General features: G+C 60.7%; 1 protein-coding gene across 14 annotated transcripts in view; it reads left to right on the top strand.

Annotated features, from left to right (window-relative positions):
* MAD1L1 (mitotic arrest deficient 1 like 1) overlaps positions 1 to 14,023 on the top strand; it is a 317,188-nt gene extending 303,165 nt beyond the window's left edge. For all 14 annotated transcript variants that reach the window (XM_081819242.1, XM_081819246.1, XM_081819248.1 and 11 more), the window contains one exon: positions 13,494 to 14,023. In XM_081819242.1, the coding sequence (XP_081675368.1) occupies positions 13,494 to 13,652 (159 nt within the window). In that variant the 3' untranslated portion in view covers positions 13,653 to 14,023. The remainder of the gene's footprint in view (positions 1 to 13,493) is intronic.
* Positions 14,024 to 19,763: the final 5,740 nt, after the last annotated feature.

The following is a 19,763-nucleotide window of genomic DNA, read 5'->3' as shown; positions in this document are numbered from 1 at the left end:
CCACACACAAGCAGCGGTCCCTTGTTCCGGGGGGAGGGAGGCCCACGTCACACCCTGAGGGCATGTGCCCCGGCTTCGGGTCGCCCAGCCCCTCTGAACCTCCTGCCAGCCTCTCTGCTCTGGACCCCCTCGGAGGAGGAGCGCCTCGCCGGGCGCGGGGAGCTGGGAACCAGGGGCCGGGGACGGTGCGAGGCCTGCCCGGGGCTGAGCCATCGTATTGGCTTCTCCCGACCCAGACAGAAAGCAGTTGGCCTGGAAGCTCCGGAGCAGAATGGACTCCGGTCATCAGGGTGGAGACTGCTCTGATCTCCAGCTCTCACGGCCTCAGGAGGGCAAGGGCCGGGCGGGCCGCGTGAGGACCGCAGGGCGGCTCAGGCTGCGTGGCACGAACGGCAGTTTCCTGTTCCCGCGGCTGCCAGGCTGTGCACCGCTTCGTCCGCGGCTCCCCCGGCGGGGCCTGCATCTGCCACACGCCGGCGGGTGAGCCTCAGCGTGACCGTGGAGGTGGAACTCTCTGGAAGTCCACAGCAGCCACGGGCCGTGCCCGGTGCGCAGCATCATGACTGTGCTGGTGCCTGCGGGCGCCCGGGCCACCAGTCGGCTCGCTGGCCGCCTGCGAAGCGCAGGCTTCCGGGAGCAGCCCGGCCCGGCCGGTGCAGGTGAGAAGCTGCGGCTCAGGCCCCTGTTAATGTCCACGGTCCAGACCGGCCGGCAGACGCGCCAGGCTCCCCCAGCTAGTGCTCGTGCGGCCGACGCGGGACCTGCAGTCCGTGCCCAGCGGTGGTGGCGGAGAGAGGCAGCCCGGGCCCAGCAGGGGAGAAGTCCCCGCACCCACGCAGGCTGCTCTGTCGACAGCACAGGGCCCTTAGCGCCCCAGGGCCCTCGGCTGCTGGCTCACCGTAGATGGACGACGGCCCTGCTGCTGACAGAAACAGACGCTGCACCACCCGGCGCCAAGACCCCGTCAGTTTCTCCCCAACGTCACAGGCGTGCAGAGGGGCCGGGAGGTCCTGGCGGAGGGCCAGACCCTCGGGCGGGCACACGGTCGTCCTGCTGGGAGGAGGGACAGTGCCTCCCACAGCAGGACCGTGCGCGCTGGCTGTGCTGGGAGGGCTGGGCAGGGTCTGTGTGCCGGGACCACCCTCCATCCACTACTCTCTTCAGGCAGGTGGTGTCCCCCTTCCAGCTTTGTTCTTTAGATTTGCTTGCTGTTTGCACTTCCATACTCGTTTTAGGCTCCTCTGCTCGACGTGTACAGTACAAGTCTGCTACGGTTTTGGTTAGGGTTGCACTGAGCTCCTAGGTCCATCGTAACGACACGGGGTCCAGAGAACAATTCTGCACTGTCTTTTAGTTTATAAATACAGTTATATTTATCCCTAAGTGTTTCATGTTTTGATGCTGTTGTAAAAGGTTTGTCGCTAGTATGTCGAAGCAGTTCATTTTTTGTGATCTCTCGTTTTGCAAGCTTACTAACCTCATGTACTGATTCTAGTAGCTTTTTAATATATTTGATTGGATTTCCTACACAGACCATGATGTTGTCTGTGAGTAAAGACAGTTGCACTTCTACCTGTCCAAACTGGTTGCTTTTGTTTCTTCTTCTCACCTTATTTCCTGGCTAAAACCTCCAGAATGATGCTGAGCAAGAGTGGTGAGCGTGAGCATCCTTGTTTGCAACCAGAGGGCGAGCGTTGGATCTCAGGCCGTTGAGTCTGGTGTGAGCCGTGGGTTACCCCCGGCACCATGTGTCACGCTGAGGAAGTTCCCTTCCGATCCTGGTGTGCTGGGAGTTGTTTGGAGGAATGCATGGAGGCTTGGATCCCTGCTTTTTCTTCATCTGTTGAGATCATCGTTTGGCTTTTCTTCTTCACTTTGTTAATACATGGAATTACTGTGGTTGATTTTCTAATGGAAAACCAGCCTTGCCTTTCTGGGACAGACCCCACTTGGTCATGTGTCATTCTCTGTGTCTGTTACCGGACACACAGTGCTTACTGTTTGTTTCACCGGGGACGCCACCCAGCCTTGGAGAGTTTTTCGAGAGGTTTTCCGTAGCGGATTCAGGAGAGTTCAGGCTATCCATCTCCTTTGTGGTGAGCTTCGTTAGTTTGTGTCTTGCAGAGAATTGGTCCATGTCGGCTAAGTCGTCAGACTTACCAGCACGCGGTTGCTCGTCATGTTCCCTGTTGTCTTTCCGACATCTGTGGGACCCAGTGCCGTCACTCCTGTGTTCCGTGACACCGTCAAGTGTCTTCTCCCTTTTATCCCTAATTAGCGTGGCCAGAGTGTGTCAGCTTCGTTAGTTAATCTTCTCAGACCACTTTGGGTTGTATTTTTTTCTGTTGTTTTTCTGCTATTTCATTGATTTCTGCTTTGATCTTTGTTTCCTGTCTTCTCATGTTGGGTCTAATTTGCCCTTTTTATTTTAGTTTCTTAAGGTGGAAGCTAAAGCCATTCATTGAGTGTTTGCTTCTTTTCTCATGTAGACATTTAGTGCTAAAATTTTCCCCCAAGTTCTTCTTTGGTGATTCCACAAATTCTGATATTTTGTTTTTATCTTCATTCAGTTCAAATTACTTAGTGGTTTCCCTTTTGTTTCCTTCTTTGACCCAGAGGTTTCTTAAAAGTAGGTTACTAAGTTCCCAAATATTGTGAAAATTTCCAGATACCTTTCTGTTACTAGTTTCTGACTTAATTTCATTGTGGTCAGAGAACATACTTTGCATGACATGAATCCCTTTAAAGTCACTGAAATTTGTTTTAAGGTCCAGAATGTTGTCTGTCTGGGTAAATGTACTTGAAAATAATGTGTATTCTGCCAGAGGGTGTGCTATAAACATCAGTTACGTCGAGGTCTTTGATAATATTGTCAAATCTCTTATCTTCCATTTATCAAAATCTTGCCAGTTTTCTATGTTTTCTATCAATTAAAGAGTGACAGGTGTTGACATCTCTGACTGTAATTCTGGATTTGTCTGTTCCTTTTTGTATTTCTGTCATTTCTTACTCCATGTATAAATTAGTCCCTTCATCATTTCGAAACGACCTTTATCCCCGGTGATACTCTTTGCTCTGAAATCTACCCTGTCTGATGTCCACGCAGCCACTCCGGATTCTGGCTAATGTGCGTACGGCAGATCTTCTTCATCCTTTTACTTTTGAGCTACTCGTGCCCTCATGTTTGCAGTGTGTTTCTTACGAGCCACGTGTGGCCGAACCTTGCTTCTGTGTCCAGTCTGCAGTCCCTGCCTTTCTGCCAGGCTCTTTAGGCCATTCACGTCTACACCGATTCCTGCTCCGACTAGGTTCGAGCGCGTCAGCTCACTGTTCTCTTTGTGTCTTGACCTTTGAACCTCTCTCTCTGCCTTCCTCTGGATTAGCTGAACGTTTTGTACAAGTTCTTGTATCTCTTTCTCTGACTTACTATCTCTAATTCTTTGTGTTATTGTGCGGGTTGCTACAGGATTTGTCATGTGCGTCTTATCTCAGCCTTCACGTGATGTGGGGCGTGAGAGCCCCATCGAGCCCACCCTGTCTGCACGCAACCCGCCAACCCGGCTCCCGCCTTCCTGCCGAGTCCGCCTCTTGAAACACACTTGGCACACGTCCAGTGAGCCTCAGCACACACTGTGGCGATTGCCGTGTGAGCGCTCAGTCGTCCTTCGGAGAGATTTAAGTGATGCGCAGATGTTGTCATGTGTCATTCGCTGAAGGGACGAGGCCCAATCTCTCCTTTCCGCGTGAACCCGTATTTTCAGCTTCCTCATCCTGAGGCCGTTCTCACGTTCTGAACGACATTCGGGTGGAATTCTGGGTTCCCCGGTTTCGGGTTTGTTGTTCTTTTTTTTTTTTTTTTTTTTTAAAGATTTTATTTATTTATTTGAGAGAGAGAGAAAGCATGAGGTGGGGAGGGTCAGAGGGAGAAGCAGACTCCTCGCAGAGCAAGGAGCCCGATGCGGGACTCGATCCCGGGACTCCAGGATCATGACCTGAGCCGAAGGCAGTCGCTTAACCAACTGAGCCACCCAGGCGCCCTCGGGTTTGTTGTTCTTCCTGCACTCCTCAGGTGTTGCTCCCCACGCGATGCGTCCGTGGCGCCCCCATCCTTGTGCCTCTGTGGTCGTGTGTCCGGTTTCCTCTGACTGTTTTCAGGATGTTGGTTTATCAGTTATGATGCGCTTTGGTGTCATTTCCTTCACTTCCCTTCTGTGCTTGGGGTTCGTCGGGCTTCTCGGATCTGCCATGTTATAGTTTTCATCACGTTTCAGGTGTTTGGGGCCGTTCTTTTTCGAGGATATTTTTTCCGTCCTCCTGTGTCAGCCATCTGTCACAGAACGAGCATGGTGGCGGGTGGCTCTCGAAGGTCCACACTACAGCCACCTCGAGTCTCCTGGGGAGGGACTGGCTCCCAAGCTCACTCACGTGGGTGTGGGTGAGGCTCAGTTCCTCGCGGGCCCTTGGCCAGAGGCCCCCTTCCGTTCCCCGTCACGTGGACAGCTCACGACGTGGCAGCTTGCTTCATCAGTCTGTCGTAATGTGAGTGAGTTAACGTCCAAGGTGGGAGCACAGACACACGTGCCCTGTTACACTGAGGGGAGTCAGCTCAGAGAGGTGAGGTGAGGTGCCGTGGGCACACAGCAAGTGGGAGGGACGACCACAACTGGAGCTCCGGTGTCCAGCTGGGTCACTGCCGTTCCTGCAGCCAGTCAGTCTGCAGACAATTGGGTTGCCCTGTGAGCTCCACACACAGTCGCTCCGCATGGCCCAGCTTGTCTGGATGGGAGAGATGAGGGGCTTCCTACGGGTTCTTGTGTGGTCTGTGTCATTGCACTTGAGGGCCGCTGGGGGACACGTGGTCAAGCCCATCTGACCCAGGCTCTCCAGAACACCGGGCCTTCAGAGCTCTCCCGTGGCTCCTTGCACTCAGCCCCCAGCCCCCAGCCCCCACAGTTCTCCCCACCTTCCTCCCGTGACTGTGTCTGTGTCCCAGGACTCCCTGCACATTCCCACCCCGCCGGGGGTCCTGTCTGTGCGCAGGGCCGGGAAGGAGGCCTGGGCCAGGAGTGGAGAAGCCGGGGGGAGCCAGGCCCTGTACCCACGATCTATGATGGACTAGGCTGCTGGAAGGGACCCTGGGTCCTCATGCCCGTGGGCACCCTCCTGCCCCTCCCTCGCAGGCTGCAGGAACAGCTGCATAAACTGGAGCACCGTAGGAAAGACGCAGCGCTGTATAAATAGAATAATAATAATAACTGTGGGCTTGAGATGGATCTGCAACTGTGGGGGCGCCTGGCCTCGCCCTCCCCGCAAATCACACTTGAGAGAGGTCGCCCCTCGCCGGGCGGTAATTCCAGCAACGCTGGTATAATTAGAACGTGCAGCATTGAGACGTTTTCTCGGCACAATTAAGCAGGGATAATTGGGCGAGCTGTTTCCCTGCGTGCTGGACATGCTCTTTGCCAGCACGTTCTTTGGAACTTCATGCCGGGACAGCCTCCTCAGCATTCTATCCAGTTTGTCCTGACCCACTTGCCACCGTGTCTCTCTGCCTGTTGGTTCACGCGGCGGCATCTGCCCAGGCCTGCCCAAGTAGGCGGTCCCGAGGAGAACAGCCGTGCACCGGAGCCGGGGGCCTGCAGGGCGTTTTTGGGGGCCCCCTGGGCGGCAGCGGCGGGAAGGGCCTCCACACCCAGCCTGGCCTCGAGGGTGCGGGGGCAGTCGCAGTGGACAGGGAGGGAGACCACGCCCACGGCGGGGCCGGGCGTCAGGGTCGGGGGCTGGGACGGTCTTCTAGGCAGTAGGAGCAGCTGTGTGTAGGCGGAAAACCGTCCTAGTGGCCAGCATGGACGAGGCATCCCGCCTCCCCACGCAGAGCACAGGTGGGCCAGGCCGTGCGGCGACTGGCACCACGGCCCCCGGCCTCGAGGCCCAGGGCACCTCGGGGCGGGGAGCATCTGGCCTCCGCGCGTGCCCACAGGCGGGGTGCTTGGAGGGAGGGCAGCCAGGTGCCCCTCCAGGGCCGAGCTCACGCTCGCCCTACAGACCAGCAGGCGGCGACAGGTGCCGTGGCGGGTGTCCCCACCACAGCTGGGTCTCGCACAGGCCCCTCGCACGCTCACCGGCCGGTGAGCCCACACACGTGCACGTGTCTGTGGCAGGGACGGTGTGTGCTTATTCACCTGTTCTCAGAACTCCTCAGCTCCCGTAGATGTCATTTGACAGGACTTCTTCTGATTACAGATAGAATGTGCAGTCACAGAAAAACCTGGGAAGTGCAGAAAACCATGAGGGGCCGCGTTTCATCTGCACTCTCTGAGCTAACCACGGTTACGTTTCACTGTTTATGTGCCCTTTCCCTGGGTGTGAGTGTGAACAAGGGTGAGCGTGATCCCCCACAGTGCACGCTCGCGGGGCTTTCTCCAGCACGGAAGTTCAAGGTGGTTTCCTGACGACGTGGGAGGCCGCTCTCCCCAGATCACCTGTGAGCGCGTGACAGCTCTAAGGATGCGTCAGAGTCTCAGCTGGAGAAACCCAGATTCTCTGTGAAGCGGGGAGCGCTTTGATATCCTCACAGCCTGCTCAGCGCAGAGACTCTCCTCCAGCGGCTCTGAGAGCAGGTGTGTGCGTGCAGCCCAGGTGCACGGGCCTGGTCCCCGGCGGGGGAGGCCCATCCTCTCACGGTGGAAGACCCGTCCCCGTGGACTGGGCTCCAGCGGGTCTCCGCTGGGTGCGTCCCCTCGAGCCAGGAGCTCTCACACACCCGAGCTCTTTGTCTCCTCAGCCACGCCCGGCGTGCACGCAGGACCCGAGGTTTGCCAGAGCGCCCAGGGTCGCATGGCTTCCAGGTGTGAAGCCAGGTCTGACCAACCGCAGGGCCCGGATGTTGGACCTCTGCCCCTGGGCCGGCACCCAGAGGAGGCTGCCAGGTGGAGGGGTCAGCAGAGAGGCGTTGGGCAGGTAGCGTCTGAGTGTGGGGACTCTGTTTACCCGCCAAGGCCTGGGGTGCACGTGAGTGGTGGCGGGGAGGGGTGCGGGCAGGAGCACTGAGCACTCTTGGTGCACGCTGGCCCACGGTGCCCGCCCTGCGTTGTCCCCGCATAGCCCCCCCGCCCCCGCTGAAGTGGACAGCACACAGTGTCCCCAGGCTCCCGTGCCTCCCCACCCTCCCTCCTACAGGACGGCCCCGGGGGCAGCGCCGAGGACACGGCCGACATGGGAACGGCCAGGTTTCATGGCAAGCAGGGCCGCCTGGAGCTGTGTCCAGGGAGGTGCCTGCTGCCCACGGATCTGAACATGAGTCTTCGTGCCGCTGGCCACAGCCACCGATGAGCCTGCCTCCCCCGGGCCTTGCAGCCACGAGCTTCCACTTGGAGCCGGTGGGGGAGCAGAGAGCTGGCCCCCGGGCATCTGAGCACGCGTGGGTGAGGCGAGGCCGCGTGGGGCGGCTGTCCGTGCCTCGCCCACCGCCCTGTGCTGACCGCGGCCGCCTCGTGCCCGCACATCCTGGGAGTGAAGCAGAGACAGCATCAGAGAGTCACAGAGATAAACGGGCTGTTGCAGCCGTGGCCGGTGCTGTGCAGGAGGGCCCGGCTCAGCCCACAGGGCCGCCCTGCACTGCGCCTGGCCTTGCAGGAAGGGCCAGGGCACGGGAGTGCCAGCCCTGGGCCACTCGTGCAGCCCGCAGTACCTCCTCCCAGGCGGGCCTGTCCCCCCTGCTCTCGGGCCTGTCGGGAGCTAGCGGTGGCCGTGTGCCTGGGGCCCGTCCCGCTTGTCCGCCCCTGTTCTGTTCTATGGGTTGTGCTTTTGGGGTCAAGTCTGAGAATCCTTTGCCTGGTTTCATCCTGAAATGGTTCTTCTCTGGGTTTTAAGGGTTTTTTTTTTTTTTTAATGTCTTATGTTTAAGTCCGTGATAGATTTTGAGTTATATTTTGCACGAGGTGTGAGGTTTAAGTCAGAATTCTTTTTTGTCAGCTTAACTAGGAATGTCTAGCTGCTCCAGAACCGTCTGTGAAGAGGCCAGCCTCCTCCCTCCGTGGGACGGATCCTGCGCTTGGCTTGAAAGGGTGGATTGGGGTTGTTTGTGCGGCTGTCTTTCGATGTCACTGATGGGCCTGTGCCACCCCCAGAACCAGGACCTCGCTGTCCGCTCCGCGAGCTGGCTGCATGCGCCGCTCCCAGCCTGCTGAGGGTTTTCGTCGGGAGGGGCTTTCCTGGGGCCCCTCCCCGGCCTGTTGTCCCGGGGGCTCACCCTGGCTGGTTCTCCAGCGTCACACCAGCCTCACGCAGAAATGAGGTGCCCTTGGTCTGGGTGTAGTAATCTGTTTTATACGTTGCCGGATTAGATTGGCTGAAATCTGTTGAGGGTTTTTGCACGTTCTGGACTTTGTGTCTCTGCCGTGCGTGTTGGTATCGGGGAAAATGCTTCTGCACAGGGAAGTGTTCCCTCTGCTCTGTTTTCTGGAAGGGATTGTGTAAAATGGGTGTTAATTCTCATTTGAATATCTGATAACATTCTCCAGTGAAACCATCTGGGGCTGGAGATTTGTTTTTGAGGAGCTTCTTAATTACGAATTTGGTTTCCCTAATGGCTATAGGACTACTCAGGTTATCTACTTCATCTTGACTGAGCTTTGCTGCTCCATGGTTTTCAAGGGATTGCTCCGTGCCCAGCTGTCAGATATATGGGCATAAACGTTTTTTTGTAGTGTTTTCTTATCATTTTTGTAACAGCTCCAGGATCTCATTTCTGATATTGGCAACTTCTGTATTTTCCTCTCTCTCTCAGTTTTTTGGGTTTTTTTGTTTTGTTTTTTGGTTTTTGCTGCTTTTCAAAGGACCAGCCTCTCATTTCAGTAGCTCTCTCTCCTGTTTTCAGTTCTGTTTATTCCCCCTTGATCTGGACCCTTCCCTTGTTTCTCTGGTCTCTCGAGGTAGAGCCTCAACGCTTGGCAGGGCCACCCCTCCTCTCTAGCAGGGCACCCAGCGCTCCCTGTCCCCCGTGGCTCTGCCCGGTGCACCCCGCAAGTGCGTTTCATCTCACTCGACCCACAGGTCACGGAAGTGTGCTGCATGACCTCTCGTGTCTCTCTGAGGTTCCTGAGTCACTGTGATGTGTGCCGCCATCTGTTTTCAGACCCGAGACGCTCCGGGCCGTCTTGCGTTTCCCTCCGGGAGGTGATGGACCCTTGTCATGACGAGGTGCGATGCTACCATCTCACAGAAACGATACTCAGCTCCCCGTGTCCTGAGGGAGTAGCATTTCCACTCCCTGTTTTATAATTCTGTTGCATTGTGCACATCTCGTCTGTTGAGATCAGGACTTGAGGACCCACACCTTGCAGTGGGTTAATCTCTGGATTCCTCCTGTTTCTTCACTTATGGGATTGTCTTCAGTGCCCTCGCAAAAGGTGATCTTGCACTTGGTGGGCATCCCCTCATGCTTATGCAAGCCTCACCACCCCCTGCAGTTGGGGGGCTCGGGAGGGGACCGCCAACGGGGAGCTCTTGTCTCTACTTTCGGGGGGCAGTTCCCTACTCAGGGCATCTCACGAGAGGAGTGTCACAAAGCACCTGCCAGCTGGGACGCCGCAGGCTTGAGGGGCGGCCAGATGCATTTAATAAGCCCCCTTGGAGCCAAGCGTCGTGGAAGCACCGCACACTTCTCTTACGCCGACCCGCAGCGGCAGAGCCCCACTGCCCGCGACGTCCCCTGCCCTGGCCCCTCTCCACGATGCACGCCGCGGCAGGCAGACCTGCTCACTGAGGTCTGGGCCGAACCCTTCGAGGGAGGCCCGGCTCTGCCGTCGGAGGGAGAAGGAGGCCCCGAGGCGAGGCCTGGCTGAGGTCTGGGCCGCCGGAGCGCCTGCCGGCCAGCCGGTGGGCAGCGCAGGCCGCATTGTGGCGCCCGCCGGCCACACCGCAGCCTGTCGCTCCCAGACGCTGGGGCAGAGGAGGCAAAGACCAGCCGTCAGCCCGTAAGTATTTCCAGCCACAGCCAACACGTCTTACTGGGCAATTTGCTTCTTAAAAAATTGCTCTCTGATTTTAAGTGAACAGCCCCTAATTAGAGTGATTTACAAGGTACCTGGGGACCGGGTGGTATTTGAACACGGCAGAGCCTAGCAGAGATTGATCAGCACTGCGTAATTCGGGGGCACGTTCTGGCAGCCGCATGACGTCCGCACCGCCTCGGGCGAGGACCCGGCCCCGGCCCCTCCGACGACGGAACCGGCAGGCGTGACCAGTGGCGGCTGGCCGGTCGCGAGCCGTCGGCTTTGCCTTGATGTGGGTTGAGATGAGAACGTGGCCCTGGTCACGCCTCCTTCCAGCCTGCCCCCGGCCCGGTGTCGCCATGTCCGTGGCGTCCTGGCGCGTCCGGGATGGGCCTCGCGCTGGCTCGTCTTCAGTTGTGCTGTTCCTCGAGACAGGGCTTCGGGGCTGCAGCCGCGAGGGACGTGTGATGCATGTAAACAAAGCATGGTCAGGGCCCCGCAGCCCACGGGGATCTGGGGAGGCACACGGAGAACGCCGTTCTTAGGCCCGAGCTGCCGGAAGACCACCTCCCATCCCAGGTGGGCAGCGGTCCTGGCCAGGGCCCCAGTGCAGTGGGCAGGGGTCCCCGGTTTAGGGGACGGCTGTCCCTCAGCCGCCGAGCCAGGAGCATGCATGGCCTCCCTCACCACCCCCCTGCCCTGTGTCGGCTTCTCGCCCCGACAGCTGCAGAGAATCAGCCCTCCTGACATTTAGGGGAAGAAATTCAGAATTGAGCAGAAGGCAGAAATGAAAGGATTTTCTTGGTAAAAGGTCAAGTGGTTTCTCTTACTTTTGTTTAAAAATGGTTTGTGTTGAACTGTGGAAAGGCCAAATGTAGGAGCGGACGAGGGAACAGGGTCGGGTGCTCGGGGAGGGGTGGGCACCCTAGGGAGGCGGCAGGGGAGCGTCTGGGCTGCGAACCAGACGGGGAGGTGGGCAGCGCCGGCACCGCGAGCTCTAACAGCTCCTCGGGGCTCATGGGGCGCACCGTCCGAGGGGACGCCAGGCAGAGCCGGCTCCAGCTCTGGGGTCGCAGAGGGCGCCCGCCCGCCCCTCGGGGGCAGCTCCGGGCCTGGAACACGGGGGCCCGCACCTGCCAGGCTGGGCCGGGTCTGAGGCCCGCGGTGTGCAGGGGTGAGCGGGCAGCCCGCTGCAGCTGCTGGGGGAGGGTGGCGCCCGCCCGTGTATCTGCTGCGTCCTGAGCTAATGCTGGGACTTCTCCGCGCCCTTGCTGTTCTGCTTGCTCTGGATCAGTGACCGCATGTGAGCGCGGTGGTCTGTGCTTAGCACGTGTTCGAGGCGCATCTGTGGCAACGGGGGTCAGAGCCTCACTCTTCTGGTGGCCGAGTCCTATCCCGTTGGGGGCACCCCACATTTCGTTCACCTCTCCTCCGCGGTCGTTGTTCCCACTTCTTGGCTCGCAGAAATGGGAGTGCTTGTGGCCGGGCGTCTGTGTGGACCGAGGCCCCGTCCTCGCTGTGCACCCAGGGCCGCACCTGCCAGGCCGTATGTGTACCCTCGAGGAGCCGTCAGACGTTCTCACCGGCGGGGGCGCCACTTCCATTCCAGCAGCCGTGCGCAGGCCCTGCCACTCCGCGTCCTCGCCAGCACTGCCGCCCACCGTGGGCCGTGGCCGTGGCCGTGGCCGTGGTTTCGACTTGCCCTTCCCTGCACGCTGGTGATGCTGCGCGGGGTTTCACGTGCTCGTCGGACACCTGCGCGCGTTCTCTGGGCAAACACTCGTTAGGATCGTTTGCCTCCGTTGTAATTGGGGCGTTCGTCGTGCAGAGGCCGTGGACGCGGACCCCCGGAGCCGCGTGGGCTGAGAGCGAGTGTCCTGCAGGCGGGAGCCGCGGGCCATGGCCAGCCCCGGACAGCAGCCGGCGGTCGTCGGCTCTCTGCGCGCCGTCCAAGGGTCTTGGTACATCCGGGCCCCCGAGGCGGCACCAGGGAGCGGGCGGGTTGGGTCCCTGCGGAGAAGCCTTTTCTGGTGAGAGCTGTCCAGGAAGGGGGGTCCTCCGTCACCAGGAGTGGGGACTCTCCAGACTGGGGGGCAGCGTGGTCCCCAGCCCGGCCCTGGGCTGAGCAGGTTGCATGTGCAGAGTGGGAGGGAAGTTGTTTTTTGGGGTGCTGACCCTCAGTGACCCCACTCAGCTCCTGACACCCCTTCAGCCGCCCCGCCAGTGCTGCCCACCTCGCTGAATGGGGTTCAAGGGCCACAGGCTTCTGTCTCACAAACGCCCCCGTCTTCCCTGGCCCGTGCCCCCAGCTCACCCGGCAGGCAAGAGCCCTGAACACTCCCCCACCCCTGCTGGAGACGTTCCCAGGGGCCAGCATGGGCCCCAGGCGTTCCTGCTCACCTGGCTCAGCCCACTGGCAGGTGCGGCCCACGTCAGGGCAGGCAGGGTGCGGTCCGGGCTCAGGCAGCCTCCCCCTGCTTCTGGGAGTCTCCCGGGCACTGTGAGCCCCATGCCTAAGTGCTCAGGCAGCCTCGGGCCTCGTCCGCGCCCCCAGCTCAGAACCCCTAGCTGTCCTCCACCCCCTCCCCAGGAGCACCTGGCCCTGTGGCCCAGGCCCGGCTCTGCCCAGACCTGCCCTGCGACCCAGGGCGGGCCCCAGCTCCCGGGGCCTTGGTCTCCCCATTTGCACATGGGGGGACAGCCATGTGGTTTTGGGGAGCCCTGCCCTCGGTCCCACACAGTGCTTGGAGCTGAGGCATTTGGAGGTTTATCTCCGTCTCCATGGGATAGACTTGTCTTGCTCCACGGCCTCCACAGGCCCTGAAGCCGGGACCACACCCCCCTTTGTGCTCTCCAGGACTGCCCAGCCCCCCGGCACCCCACAGCCATTTCCTTCACGCCAGCAGAACTGCAGATTCCTGCTCCCTCACTGCACAGACAGGGAAACTGAGGCCCAGAGGGGCATTTTCAGCAAGGCCCACTGAGCGGGGTTAAGCCCAGCAGCGCTGCCAGTGGGAACCCCCTCCTTTCCGTGGCCAACGGGCTGTGATGGGGAAGAAATGGATGTGAACTTGAGTAGCAGCCCCGTGCCCGACCTGGATGGGAGATACCTCCCGGGGCGGGGGGGTGTGGACCCCCACCCCAGAGCGCCTCGCAGCCTTCCAGCACTGTTGGGGAGCGGGCAGGCCACCATCCTCGTGGCGGCTGGGGTCTGAGGATGGGGAAGGCTGGATGGGCCAACCGGGAGGAGCTGTGTTTTAGATTCCAGAAACGTGGGTGAGACCCCCGCCCGCGGGGAAGGGGAGACGCCCGGCCTCGCTGGGCATGGGGGCAACGCCGTGCCTGTCTGGCCCCCACCCGCACCGACCCTCCAGGGGCAACTTGGCCCAGCGCTCGTGGGACGGGGTCTCCGCGGCTCCCCCTGGGGGAGGGGATGGGGCACCCCCAGGCCACCACCACGCTGACCGCTGTCCTCCCTGTCTCCCGCCCACCTCGCAGGCCACGGGACCCTCGGGCGCCAAGATGCAGCTGCTGGAGACGGCGTTCTCACACTCGGTGCGGGAGCTCATCGAGCTGCACCTGCTGCGCCAGGACAGCATCCCGGCCTTCCTCAGCGCCCTCACCCTCGACCTCTTCAGCCGCCAGACCGTGGCCTAGCCTGCAGCCGTGCGCCCCGGCGGCGGCCGCACCTCAGCTCCACAGTGCACGTGGGCAGCCGCCCCCATGCACCCAGCCCGGCCCGGGCCGCGTGCTGCCCCCTCTGCCCAGGACCCCTGCCAGCTGCCCGGGGGCCCAGCTGCCCGGGGGCCGCCCGCTCTGCAGGGCAGGGGCGCCGCCCTCCTCCTTCCCCAGGATGTGCAGTGCTGCTGCTCTGACCCAAGGCCTGGGGGCCGAGCCGTCCCAGCCCGCTTCCAGTCCCCACCCCGGCGTGGGCCCCCACCCACACACCGCTCAAACCCAGCCGTGTCGGGGGGCTGCCAGCCAACGTCCCTGCTCCCCCTGAAATAAATTTTGCTCCTTGGCCACCCTGCCCGGCTCGCTGTGTGTGTCTGAGCTGACAGGCTCACTCTGCCGACCCTCCGTTTGGCCCCAGGGCAGCCCCTGGACACCAGGGGACAGTGGGTGGCGGCCCAGCGGCCACCATCACTAGCAGATGAAAGAGAGGAGGTGCTCAGGTGGAGCAGAGAGGTGAAGGCACCTCCCCGACTCCAGACTTGGGTCGCCCGCCTGCCAAATGGACCGATCTGCTGCCTCGGAGGCCGGCCAGGGAGGCGGCTCCGAGCACCCCCACATAAGTGCTGGCGGCAAGGACTGGGTGGGCTTGTCATGGGGGTGGGGGTCTCCCGAAACCCCAGGCCCCATGGGAGAGGCCAGCGGTTCCACAGTCCCACCCTCCTTGGTTTGGTGCCCTCGGGACGAGCAGCGTGCACACACCCGGGCACTCAGGGCTGAGGTTCCTGCAGGCCAGGCTGGGGCACGGGGACGGGGGCTGCCTGCATGGGAAGGGGCCCACATTGCACATGCAGGAGGGACTTCGGCCTCTGTGCTCATAGCTCGGGGCCTGAGGGGGGCCCGCTGACCGGGGGCCTAGGAGCTCGGGGATGCCTGGGGTGGTGGTCTGTGCCCCCCGCCCCCCGCACGGGAGGTTGGGGGCACAGAAGACGGATTGCCTGGGGTGGGAGGCCGGAGCCCCACCTCATTGACATGCGCAGCTCCGCACGCCAGGCCTGTCACCAGTCATGGGGAAAATGAGTCCTGACGTCAGCCGCCCCATGCGTCTGCATCGGTGGTGCCAGCCCGTGGCCGGGCAGCCTCACCGCGGGCGCGGAGATCACGTCGTGCAGTGAGCCCGCTATCTGAGCCCGGCAGAGCTGGGGGGAGCAGCTCAGCGAGCTGGCTCTGCCAACAGTGGGTCCCGAGGCCACTGGCGGTGGGGGGTGGGGCCGGCCTAGGTCCGCCTGCTCCCTAGAGCCCAGGGAGAGTGTGCCCTGCATGTCACCTCCAGGCGCACGCCCTGGGGGGGCTCCGGCTACACCCCCCACACCCTGGCCCCCCAACCCCCACATCCCCGAGCCCCCACGCCCAGCAAAGCTGAATGAGGCTGGGGCCGCTCCGCTCCGGAGCTTGGACCATGGACGTGTGCCTCAGAGACAGGGCCTGGCCAGGCCCCGGGGTCACCACCAAGGTCAGCCGCAGGGCCACCAGGCTCTCCTGCTAGGACCCCGAGTCCTCTGGCTCCTTTGATATCGGTACGGCTGGGGTGGGGGGGACCTTTGCTGTTTCCACTCCGCAGATGAGAAAACAGGCCGGTGTGGTCAAGTGGCTTCCAGGGCCGTGAGCCAGTTGGCACGGGGACTCTGGCCCAGCGCGGGGGGCTTTCTGCCCTCCACAGCCTGAGGTGAGCTCAGGGGTCCCAGCACCAGGTGCTGCGAGCCCCCAGCGTGCTCGCGTCCTGTCTCACGGACGGCACTCAAAACCCCGCTATGTTAGAGCCAGGGGAGCCCCCAGAGGAGCTCCTTGCGGGGAATGGGGAGGAAGCTCCTGGGGGTGCAGGCTTCAGAGTGGACTCGTCCACGCAGACCATCGTGAGCAGACGTTGTGTGTCAGGCTCGGTTCTGGGCGCTGGGAACACATCGGCCTGAGCCGAGTGCCTGATCTCTCGTCCTGCACCATCAGAAGCCTTCAGGGAGGCGTGGGTGGGGCGGGGGCTGAGACCCTGCACGCGTGCAGGTCTATACACATGGGCGCCATCCCAGCCTGCAGACAGCCACTGTCCAGGGCGGTGGGAGGGGGGCTGGTTCTTGCCGAGATGGCTTAGGAAGTGGGGTCCAGCTGGGCCCCGGCAGCAGGTGGGACCTCAAGGGACAGGCCGGAAGGCCAGGGGAGTCCTGGCTGGTGGGCCACAATAGAAGCTCTTCACCTCTGCCCAGTGGGCGATAGGGAACAGTGAGCACCAGGGCCCGGGGTCCCGGTGGGATGCCCCCCGAAGGGCACTGTTGGTTACAATGCCAACCTGGGCAAGAGAGGAATGTTCTGGAAGGATCTGGGTCGGGGCTGAGGAATTGGGCTGCATCGTGCCACAGTTCCTCCTCCCACTGGTGGACACATGGCCCCGTGGCCACCACCTACCCACTGCCTGACACGCCATGAGGCCCCCCCAGCTGCAGGACTCCAATACCATCTCTGTCCTGGATTCCCGACCCATCCCCGAGGCTTTCGTCACCTCTCCAGTTAGGGTCCCGGCTAGCTCTCGGATCGGCGGAGCCTGGGCCGCCCGCCCGCCGTCCCCGCTTCTGTAGGAGGGCAGGGTGGGGGCCAGGCAGCTAAAATCCAGCCAAGGCCCTCCCTCGGGTCCAGACGCCCAGACGTGGGCCTCATCCCTGCCACAGCCCCCAGCTTCCTCGCTCCACAGAGAGAGGGTCTCCGAGGCCCCTTCCAGCTGGAGAGCCCACCGGGGCCCGGCCCAACCACCCAGCGCCGACACAGGGCCAGCCGGCGGTGGACGCTCCCTGTGTTCCATGGCGGGGTTTTCCTCTCCAGAGGAAGCATGCAGGTGCAGGTGAGGCCCGCCCTCCCGGGTGGGACGGGCAGCACGGTTCCCACCAGCACCCCCAGCCCCGGGCTGACTCAGGCACCTGCTGCTGGAGTTGGTCCAGGCCCCTTGGGGCCGCCCGCCCAGGGAGCCAGGGAGGTGCAGACAGCACACGAAAGTTCTGGTTGTTTCTGGCAGATCCCTACTTCTGCCAACTCATTAGTGGGCACCCGACGCTAAATGGTTCTTAAGCCACTAATGACTAATTTTAAGGGATTAGTGCCACAGCGATAAACTCTAATTGCCAGGTTATAACAGGATTGGAGGGCGACAGGGCTCCTTCCAGCTTCCCGGAGGCTCCAAGGAGGACAGCGCCGCCTGCTGGGGCCTCTGCGGGACCCCCACCCGCACCCAGCCTGGCACTGCAACCGCGTCCGTGCATGGGGACCCACAGCAGCAGCCCCGGGAGCCCGTTAGGGATGCCTGGACCAACCCAGTCGGAATCTGCATTTGACCCGAGGCTGCGAAGCCCACAAACTTCCCTCCCGCCTGTGAGTTCCTCCTGGTCCCGTAGTGGCGCTGGGTCCAGAAAGGGCAGGGACCTGCCTCGGGTCACATGCCCAGCCCTCCCGACCAGGTTCCGCAAGACCCCAGCTCCTGGGTCCAACTTGGCCCATTTCCCTCACGGTTAAACGTCCGCAGGACGCCAGAGCCAAGCAAGTCCAGGCGTGTGGACATACGGGACTGCGTGTCCGTGCCCGTGTGCACGTGTGTGCGTGTGCTGTGTCCGTGCGTGCACTCACAGTGAGGACACCGGGCTTGTCCAAACTGCTTCCCTTCCTGCTCCAGACCAGAGACGGGCAGGGCCTTGCCCCAAATCACACAGCACGAGGGCCGGTGATGGAGCGCGGGTCCGAGAGCAGCCGCCACTCGTCTGGTTGAGCAGATTTTCAACGTAAAGAAAAACCACCCTTCAGCCCGTCCCAGCCCCTTCCGTCCGTGGATGGACGTGCACGCCTAACGTACGGACACACAGAAGTACGCTGGATTCGGGGGGTTTGCACAGTAGCTGCGGATTGTTCTGAAGCCTCGCTGTTCTCACCGAATCGTCTTGGAGGTTTTCCACGGAAGCATCTACTGATGCATTTCACTGGCATTGCGCTGTTGTTCTTCCTAAAACACTTAGGAAGTTTTATTGAAAACAATAATGCACAGAAACACCCGAGTCTCATCTTAAAGTAAAGTTGACAGCATTTCTCAGAACAGTCAGAGTTCTCAGCCATTTTGGTCATTGTTTTAAAAAACAAAAGCCAAAACAAACCAAACCAAATTAACAAGTATGTCTTGCTCGTAAACCTTCTTCTTATGGTTCTGGTCCCCGCTGTATGCACGGCTCCAGATTTCCCAAATGTACCTTTATTTTTTTTTTTTTTAAGATTTTATTAATTCATTTGAGACACAGAGATACAGAGACAGAGAGAGAGCATGAGCAGGGAGAGAGGGAGAGGGAGAAGCCGGCTCCCCGCCGAGCAGGGAGCCCGATGTGGGACTCAATCCCAGGACCCTGGGATCATAACCTGAGCCGAAGGCAGACGCTTAACCGACTGAGCCACCCAGGCGCCCCTCAAATGTACCTTTTCAAGAATGAGGGTAGTACTGGGGGGTTTCTAACCGGTGACTGTCTCTGAGACCTGGACTCCTCGGGCGCCTTGGACCCGCCAGTCCCATCGCGTCTTGCCGCCCCGCATCTCACCTGGCCCACCTCCGTGAGGGGCTGAGTTGTGTTCCCCAGATCCACAGGTTCAAGCCCCAGGACCTCGGAACGTGATGTATTTGGAGAAGGGGGTTAAGGTAAAGTGAGGTCACGCGGACTGGGGTCCTAGAAGAGGAGGAGACACGCACAGGGGCACGACCACACGAGGACACGGAGAACTCGGCGTCTGCACACCACAGAGAGAGGCCTCAGGAGGAACCAGCCCCATGCACACCTTGAGCTTGGACTCCCAGCCCCCGGGACGTGAGAGAGAATTTCCGTTTAAGCCCCACCCCCATGGGATTTGCTGCAGCAACACCCTCATCCCCTTCCCCTGCACTATTCCTCCTGCGGCCCCTCTCGGCCCCTGGCCTCGTCGTCACGCATACTTCATTGACCACACACAGGCGGTACGTCCGTCCTCGGCCCCACGGCACGCGCATCCTCCACCAGGCGCGTGTCTTCTCGGGAACCCACAGAAATAACACGCAAACCACACACGCGTGCTTTGAACTTGTTCAGTAGCCACATTGAAAAAGTAAGAAGAGGGTGCCTGGGTGGCTCAGTTGGTTAAGCACTGCCTTCGGCTCGGGTCATGATACTGGAGTCCCGGGGTCGAGTCCCGCATCGGGCTCCCTGCTCGGCGGGGAGTCTGCTTCTCCCGCTGACCCTCCCCCCTCTCATGCTCTCTCTATCTCATTCTCTCTCAAATAAATGAAAAAGTAAGAAGAAACAGGTGAAACTGAGTTTAGAAAATACATTTTATTTAAGCCAAGGATTCCAAAATGTCACTTCAACGTGTAATCAATATAAATAATTAATGAGACATTCATTTTACGGCACACCGCGTCTGGGCAGCCCAGTGTCGTCTTTTATGCCCACCGCCGGCCTCCACTGGGGCAGGACCCTGTCTCGTCCACCGCGGGTCACTCCAGGCTCACTGTGTGCGTGACACGTGTCAGACTGTCTTCGTCTTTAATTAGTAAGACAAGGGGCTGTCCCAGCAGGTCACCCGGGAGTTCATGGGGACTCAGCAGAGCCAGGAAGCACTGAGCAGTGTCCCCCATGGACAGGGGCCCAGGGCGCCAGGCGGGGGCTCAAGGCGGGTCCTCTCCTTGCAGGACCTCCTCCCCCCGAGCCAGCCGCCCCGCGGAGGCCTGGATGCCAGGTGGCCCTCTGACGCCGTCTCCGCCCCAGCCTGCAGGACTCCCGGCCTCCTTCCCACCATGAGCCTCCGTCTCCACATCTGGAAAATGGGCTGACGGCCGGGGCCCCGCCCAGAGGGCACCAGGAGCCGCCGGGGCCTGCCCGGCCGCTGCCCCCTCCACCTACCAGGGCTCCCTGTGCGGTCTCGTTAGCATAACACCATAATTAGCTCGATTACCAGCAGCCTTCATGACTTTTTTCTTTTTTTTTAACCTCAAATGGAAATTAAATTTTGCACCAGGTTTACAGGCTGTTAACGGAATTCACTAATCAAACC

This window comes from Leptonychotes weddellii, chromosome 5 (genome assembly GCF_054177405.1).
Source record: "Leptonychotes weddellii isolate Sample4059 chromosome 5, ASM5417740v2, whole genome shotgun sequence".
Lineage (NCBI taxonomy): Eukaryota > Metazoa > Chordata > Mammalia > Carnivora > Phocidae > Leptonychotes > Leptonychotes weddellii.
Note: the sequence above shows the minus strand (reverse complement) of the source record. Positions and strands in the feature narration are given on the sequence as shown.